At 49.9% G+C, this 8,599-nt stretch overlaps 1 protein-coding gene across 1 annotated transcript; it reads left to right on the top strand.

Moving 5' to 3' along the window:
* The first annotated feature begins 280 nt into the window (after nt 1–280).
* Nucleotides 281–2,959, top strand: HOXB2 (homeobox B2). The gene is made up of 2 exons (XM_006277920.4): nt 281–919; nt 2,273–2,959. The coding sequence occupies exons 1-2, from the start codon at nt 541–543 to the stop codon at nt 2,911–2,913; spliced, it is 1,020 nt and encodes a 339-aa protein (XP_006277982.1). The 5' UTR covers nt 281–540; the 3' UTR covers nt 2,914–2,959.
* The last annotated feature ends 5,640 nt before the right edge of the window (nt 2,960–8,599 follow it).

The raw sequence follows: 8,599 nt of genomic DNA, 5'->3' as shown, positions 1-8,599 counted from the left end.
CAAAAGATTAATGAGCCCGCCTCTTAATTGCTCTTGTCTCCCCGATTGTGCTAATCAGCCCCTCTACGCTCAGGCAGGGAAAGAGTTAAAAAGGCAACTCCTGCCCTTCCACCCATCCTCCTCTTCCTTCAGGCATCTCCACTTTTGCCTGGACTTTTGCAGCACGCAGCTCAACATCCTTAAATGCCGTAGCCTGGGTTCTTTGCAAAGGGGGAAAAGGATTTTTATTTTATTTTATTTTTTACCATTGGATCCCCTTTTTTAAAATCAATTAAAGAAAATAATGCTTTCTGTTTTCTACCAGGCCCCGCCTGCCATTGGCCAAAGCCGGTCATGTGACCAGGAATTGGCTGCAATTTCGCCCCAGTCTCCAGTTTAATAGAGCAAGGTCCCCATACGCCTGTATTATCAGCAATATAACAATTATAAAAAGCCTGAGAATCATAATCATCGTAATAATAATAACAATCGAGGCCCTCAGATTTCCTCCCTCCTCCTTCGCCTCTTCCCCTCCCTTCTACCCTGGGCCCTGGAAAAGCCATGAATTTTGAATTTGAGAGGGAGATCGGGTTTATAAATAGCCAGCCTTCGCTCGCAGAGTGCCTGACGTCCCTTCCCGCTGTCCTGGAGACATTTCAAACTTCATCAATCAAGGAGTCGACATTAATTCCTCCTCCTTTTGAGCAAACCATCCTCAGCCTGAATCCTTGTTCCAGCAGCCAGCCGAGACCAAGAAGCCAAAAAAGAGCAACCCATGGCCTGGCCCATCAGCCCCCAATCCATCCCGGCCCTTTGGCTGCAGAATTCCCCTGGATGAAAGAGAAGAAATCCACCAAGAAAGCTACCCAGGCTCCAGCCTCCTCTTCCTCTTCGCCAACCTCCTCCTCGGTTCCAGGATCTGCTGCTGGATCTCCTGCAGGTGTGTACACTGAGGGGTGGCGGGGGGCTTCCAGGGACTGGGGGGTTTCTACTAATAACCCTATTGACATCCTTCCCCCCCCTACTCCATCCTTCCCCCCCTTCTCCGTCCTTCCCCCCCACCCCCTTCCCCCGCGCCATCCCCGAATCTGTATCACGCAATAAAAGACGCCGCAGCAATATGCCCCCTCTTGCTCCTGGTTTAGGCTGATTATTTTATTGCGAATCAAAATGCTAATCCCGGCTATTTCTGCACATCTTTCAAAGGCGACAAGTCCACTAGTTATATAACAGCAGCGGTTGGAAGGAGAAACCAGATTTTAATATGACAGGGCGCCCGCGATTCCCTCCAGGCTAGCAAGAGCTGTTTTACAGACCGCGGGGGAGAAAGGAGATGTGCAGAGGCTTTTGTGTCTGGGTCGGTGCGGGGAAGAGCCGGAGAATCTGCCCCTTCAGTGTCCGGCATTTATCCAGTTGTGGAATAAAGGCAACCTCCCCTTTTCAAAACCTTCCCGGGGACATAATGCAGCATCCTTTCTTTATCAATGAGCTCTCCATCAAGACTGGCCCCATATCATATATATATATATATATATATATATATATATATATATATATATATATATATGTGTGTGTGTGTGTGTGTGTGTGTGTGTATGTGTGAGTACATATAGACACATATACATATATATGTATAGTCATATGCATACATGATATGTGTGTCTGTGTATCTGTGCGATGTATATGTATGTATATATATACGTTTGTGTGGATATATATGTACAGGTATACAAACACACACACATATACATATATGCATACATATACATATATATACACATATACATATGTATGTGTATGTAGGTGTAGATTATAGATATAGATATAATCAGGGCTTTAGGCTCAAGGGGACTGGAAGGGGTCGGTTGATTTTGTTTCCTTGCCTGGCCCCTCGGCAGATGGGAGGCAGGCCGGTTGGTGCCAAGGTGCTGGACTTCCCAAGGAAAAATCCACACCCCCCTCCCCTTCTTCCCTTAGGATCCGGAGTTCCCAAACTGTTGGCCACAACTGTGCTGAGCTGGGCGCGATTCTCCCCAGCCAGGCGGGTGGAGCTGGGGGAGGGGATGGGGGTGATCGGTGATCCCTGCCCCTGGCAGGGTCGGGAAGGGCAGCGTGTGGCTCCCAGCGGGGGCCAGGCACCGGGGTGCTGGGTGCAGACCACCAGGTCCCCTGCTCGTGTCCTGCAGCAGCTCAGCCCCCCGCGATCGGGACCCCGGGCTGGGGGGCTGCAGGTCCTTTCCTGCCTGCGCGGGCTCCCAGGACGTGCCCATGTGCATGTGTGTGTGTGCTTAAGACACCCAGGGGCTCTCGGACGGCGGGTCGAGGAGGCTCCGCACGGCTTACACCAACACGCAGCTGCTGGAGCTGGAGAAGGAGTTCCACTTCAACAAGTACCTCTGCAGGCCGCGGCGGGTGGAGATCGCGGCTCTGCTGGACCTCACCGAGCGCCAGGTCAAGGTGTGGTTCCAGAACCGACGCATGAAGCACAAGAGACAGACGCAGCACAAGGAGCCGCCCGACGGCGACCCCGGCTACCCCGGCCCGGACGAGGGCAGCGACCCGGCGGACGAGGCAGAGGACAGCCCGGCCTTCGGCCGCGGCCCGGAGCCCCCCTGCGCCTTCCCAGCCAAGCAGCCGGCGTGCAAAGGGCCGCCCGGCGCCGGGGAGCCGCCGGCCCGCAGCCCCGGCTACCCCGCTCCCCCCGCCGAGGAGCAGAGCGGCGACCCAGACAATGCCTTCGCCGAGAGCCAGGAGTCGCCTTTGTTGCCAGATCTGAGCCTCTTCTCGGCAGATTCCTGCCTTCACATCTCAGAGGGGCTTTCCCCCAGCCTGCAGGGCTCCCTGGAGAGCCCCGTCCACTTCTCCGAGGAAGACCTGGACTTCTTTACCAGCACGCTTTGTACTATAGATCTGCAGCATTTGAATTTCCAATAGCAGCCTGGGCTCCCTCTGCCCCGGCTGGATCGCACCCCCCCCCCCCCCCCCCGCCAGCACCAGCTCCCCAAGCCCCCATTGTACAGGCGACCAATTCTGCAGTGTAACCCAGTGCACTCTCTCCTCCCCCTTCCCCCCTTCTAACGTGGACCCCAGATCTCAGAGCGAGCCTCCCTGCCCGTATTTATTCCCCAAACAAAGGCTCCTAAATTCAGGTATTTAAGTCGAGTTGTATTCTTTCTTATTTATTTAAAAGCAAGAAGACGAAACAATCACACACAGACGTGCGCACACACTAGAGATACCCCCCCCCCCCCCAATAAACCTTTGCCAATCCTTCCAGTGACTTTCTCAGGAATCAAAACGCGACTTTTAGATTTCTTAATTAAAAAAAAAACGAATTAAAAAGAAAGAAAGCGGAGGAATTTTCTTTCCTCTTTTTAAGTTTTAGAGGTAGACTATTTATTCAAATCCTTTAATAGTAAATGGCAAATTATTTATTGTATATTATTTTCATAGGGGAAATAAAATGGCTTTATAAAATGAAAACCAACGCGTGTGAGGAAGTGGTCTCTCAGCTTTCAACACAACCCACCGGTTTCCCCTCCATTGAAATGCTTTCTTGCTCTTTTCTTTCTTTACCAGCAGCTGAGGTTTCTAATCGCCACCCCCGTACCAACTGGGAGAGGAAGAGAAACCCCCTGAATGCTCATCCTTGTAACATTGTAATAATCCGAGGAAGGTGGCTTGGAAAAAAAAAACCCCAACAGGAACATTGTATTTATTAAACCTATTTTCTTTCACATCAGTTTTCCTGAGCTAGATTTTAACACTCCACCCCCCCCCCCCCACCGAAATCAGACTCTGGCTTCCAGCTAGCATTTGTTGTTAGTATTTCTTTTAAATCACACTCCTACCGTTTTCAACACAAGGAGAAAAAATAGCAAATAGCAAAATACAGCCCCAAAACAAATAAACAATTAACCCCCCCCCAACCCCAACCCGGCCGTCAGGTAAAATCCGATGGAAGTCAAATCGCAGAGATCAAGACGTGTAAAGTGACAACGCCACATGATACTTCAGAAAACCCCTTCGGAGTCCTAAGAGCACACATGTTCGGCTGGGATTAGATGCATTTGGTGTTTAGCAGATTGCTATAAAAAAAATCCTGTCTTCCAGGATTTAGCAGCCCAACACTAAAGCAGACAGAGCGAAGGCTGCTTCTTGCCTTTGTCCAATCCATTTCTCATTTCTCTTGAAGAAGAAAGAAACACAATACAATAACATGAAACAAAATAACCAATTTAAAAAAATGCCCCGCGCTACCCAGGGAGAAGGGAAGCTCTATCTATGAGCTGCAAGAAATCCGCCATGCGTGGGTGAATGCCAGCGTTTTAGCCAACAGATGAATGGTAGGAAGCAAAGAAGGGGGCAGAGAAAAACCTGAAAGGGTCTCTTTTTTTTGTAGCACAGACCAGAAGAACCAAGACTAATAAATCTGTGGTGTTTTCGATAGCAATTTGTGCTGCTCTGTCCCAGCTCACGTGTCCTTTTAGGAAAGCTTTCTTCCAACATGTAATTTTAAACACAAAACTCATATATCAAAGGGGGAGGGGAGCTTATGAATGAAAAGGGGTCAGCGGAGGAATCAATCGCTGTGACACAAAAAATAAATCATATTACGTCTTTGCTAAGTCATTGGTGTTTCCCCAGACACGGCAGAAATTTGGTAGGCGTTCAAGTCGAGTTTGTGTGAAAGTAGCATTGAAACCCAGGGAGGGGGAGTGTGGGAGTGGGGAAGGAGGGTAGGGAGGGGGCTCTCCCTCCTTCCACGGCGGCTTAAAATGGCGCATGAATCTGTGGCCAGACAAGGGAGGGGGGGAAAAAACCAGGCAGCCATGATAGAAGCTATATTTATGCTGTTCCAATGCTTAAGAGTGAAGGGAGGGTGGGGAGACCTCATGTACATAACTAGCCTCCTTCCCTCCTCTGAGCATGCTATAGGAGAGCTGTGCACAGCCAGAAGGATGTAGAGGGTTTTTTTTCCCCACTCTCTCTTTTGTGAATTTAAGGTTTGATTCACAAAGATACAGCAAAAAGAGAAGAGGGGAGGAATCTTCTGTCCCACTGGGTTTATGCTTTCGCCTCTCTTTTTCAAGGAGGTTTAAGGTTTGGGCCACAGATTTCACGGCAGAAATGTGCAGTAAGAAACGCTCCGATCGCCCATCGCTTTGTTTGCGGCCCAGAGCTCCCCATGTAACTAACCCGCAGCAAGGGGGGTCCACACTGCAAATAAAACGACAACTGTTTAAGCCATCGCTGTTCAAAGATGTGGAGCAGCTTCTGCCGGCTGCAGCCGGGGACTCTTCTTCTTGCAATAAATCGCGAGCATGTTTCGTTCTTCACCAACAATGGGCAGCTATGCATACATGTGTACGCACCTTTTTGTATAGGCGCGCGCGCGCGCGCGCGCGTGTGTGTGTGTGTGTGTGTGATCCCTATGTGAATAATATGCACTGCCATGGATTGCAAATCGAAATTGATGGCAATCAGAAAATGACACGGGACCTAGCTTCACGCCCAAATTAATGTATAGCACGTTATTCACACTGACCTCAGATTAGGGACCTGAGTATCCTAATTGGAAAATCACCCATTCTTCCCCCAGCCGCCGGCACGCACTTTGACTAAATACTTTGAAACCCTAGAGTGCTGGGGGGAGGGGGGAGTGTATCCCCAAGTCCCACAGAAGACTATTCATTATCTTTAAGCTTATTTAATATCTCCAGCTTCTGGAACACACTCAAGTGCGGTGTTGGCACTGCCAGACGCTGTCTATCAAAGGGCCTTTTATTCCAGTGCTTCCCATATTTCCTCCTCACCTTCCTGCTTCTCTGCCCCCAGCAATACTGGCTACAATCTTGCAGGGGAATGTGTCAGCTGGTCGCCTCCGGTCAGTTTGAACTGCCTGCACTCCGTGGGTAAGAATGGAAACACCCAATGCTTCAGGGCAGTCGATTCTTCCAGTACTACAAGCCTTTGTATGTGCACACAGCCCGCTTCCCGCATCAGTGCAGCCACTCTCAGGGCGGGAGGGATCAGGCATAGGTCTGGATCGTTTTAGAAGGGTGTCACTCCTCGCCTTGGCAGGGTAGTTTGCTTCTTATGCACCAGGTTTGTCCCATTGAGAGAGCCCTCCGGGATAAATCAGCCAGGCAGCCAATTCTGTCCCCTTTCGGGAGGAGGAGGATGCCATGGGGGCGTCTTCTGCTGAAGGACCTGGAGAGGAAGGGGTTGCTCTCCTGGCAGGGTCAGGTGGCTTGTGGACCAGGCAGGCTCTGATGGGGCGAGGAGAGGGGACTTCCAGGAGTTCGCCAGTGTAAACACTGACACCTTATCAATACAAATCTCTAACGAGGGCCCTTCTACAGATCATAATGACTTCTCAAAGTTGCTGCGGGTCTCGAAAACATGCCAGTCACAGTCACAAATCAATTCTACACCCACGGAAAGTGACTTAATAAATGGGGCCTCGCCAGCTATTATCCTTCCTCACAGCAACCCTTCTTATTTGTCCTAATTAGCAAGACTGAAATGTCGGAGAGAAGGAGGGGAATATTCAATAAAATCTAAATTATTGAATGACTGTAAGATTTCACCGTTGGTTCCGCCAGCCTTTACCTTCTTCAAAATGTCAAACAAATGGAAAATGCATATTTGAAACCCTGCCCTTCAGTTCCCTGCAACTGGAGGGCATGTATTAAGCATATTCAGCCCTTGATCGTTGTCAAAACGCTGCAACCGCCTAGCCATTATTAACTTGGAAATATGCAAATGAGATGTGCTAACACGTGTTGTAATGATGCTAAAGTAATATTTATCTTGCGCTCCTCTAGTCTGGGGATATGTTTGCTAAAGAGCCACTTGAAGCCCTAAAGATGTTGAACTAATAACAAGGGGTTTGGGAGGGGCTTAGGGGAGAATTCCCCCAAAGCAGGAGATGGGCTAAGCTGATTTCTGCCTGGCATCATGTTCTGCCAGGAGTTGAAAACGGAGCCCCTTTTCGGGGGAAAACCCACTTCTCTACTTGGGAAATCTCCCCGACCTCCCTCTCAGCTGCCGCTGGCTGTATTTTAACAAGGCCTCCAGAAAGCCCCATCCATCTCTCACCAGGGCATCGCTAGCCTGGCATCTGGCTTGCTTGGAATCTGTCCCCTAGTACTGTCCCAGCTACTTTGCAGCGACACCCGGTAAGAGCAACAGCCACTTACCAGCACTATTGAGCATGAGAATATTTCCGCTACCGGGTATTCAGATAACTCCCTATAACTGTCACAGGCAGAGAAGCAACCTAGCAGCAGGGACATGTTGCTCCTAGTAGGGTAGGACTACCTGGAATCGGAAGGGAAAGTTTGGGAAGGATCTTTAGGGTCATATATTCCATCCCTCTGCAAGGACACAGACTTTGCTGTCTCTAAACAGTTCCCGACAGGTGCCCATCCACTCTCTCCTTGGAGGAGAGGAGACCTCGCAACTCTCTTAAGCAATTTGTTCATTGTCCTCCTGCCCTGGCAGTTCTGTATTAGTAGATACCCCATGTCTGCTTACATTCTCCGGCCTGGTTTACAGCACAGCGTTTGGCCCTTCCCATCACCTTGCTATCGGAGCTATCACCTGTTGGTTTATCCTTGAGGACTACGGCTTCCTTCACTTGAGCTGTCACCTCTGCAATTACTTGCAATGCACCATGTCGGGAGGAGGGTAGAGGGCCTGGGATCCCCTGCTCTCAGCCCCACCTGCTTCATCCTGTGCCCAGGCCTCCCTGGTGGAGAGCCCGCGCGCCTCTACTCGCCCCCCCCCCCCCCGCTAATAACCCTGAAGAGCTGCACCTTCCTTTTGCACTGCCCTGCAGCAACCTAGCACATAGCCCCCTCACCCTTGGAGGGTCTGTTGGCTAAAGCATGGCAGCCTGGCTTGCAGCCCTGGGAGGTACGGAAGGACTGGTCTAGTTGCAAGAGGAACCTGCAGAGCCTATTCAGAAGCACTTCTGCCATCGAGGGCATCCGTCACATGGGACCATCCGCATCACATCCTCCCCCTCATCTCCTGCAGTGTTCCCGGAGTGACCCCGTGGACTGGAATGTCAGGTCTGCTCGGGAGGGTTCATAGCTGGAGGCAGGCAATGAGACTAATGCTTCCAGCCAGTGTTAGGGCACACAGTGATGATAACTGGGAAGTTTAAGCTAAGCTAGGCCTACCTATGAAAATTTAAGTCACTGTATCTTAACATTAAAAATGCCTATTGCATAGGAGTGTAGTTGTGGCTGGGACCTTCCTGAAAAGAAATCACTTACTGATTACTTCACCGCACACACGTAACCTGTCCTAAAGCATGTTTAGACTTTCCCTCTGATCACTTTTCTCTCGTGATCAACTCCTTTCCTTGATTAACTACTGTCTATCAATCAGCTCCTCTTCGTATGCCTAACTCGTTGCTCCGGTGGGCAGGAGTATTTGCTATAAGGGGTGCTTTTTTTTTGTTTCTGTTTTGTATACTTTATATCTTTCTTAGTGGTTGTTCAGCTTTGAAAAGGATACTCTATGATCAATTCTCTGATGGGCTTCAGCTCCAGTATTGCTCAAGATACAGTCCCAGCAGCCAGGACTTTTTAACAACGAAAGATGG

This window comes from Alligator mississippiensis, chromosome 4 (genome assembly GCF_030867095.1).
Source record: "Alligator mississippiensis isolate rAllMis1 chromosome 4, rAllMis1, whole genome shotgun sequence".
NCBI classification, from domain to species: Eukaryota; Metazoa; Chordata; order Crocodylia; family Alligatoridae; genus Alligator; species Alligator mississippiensis.
Note: the sequence above shows the minus strand (reverse complement) of the source record. Positions and strands in the feature narration are given on the sequence as shown.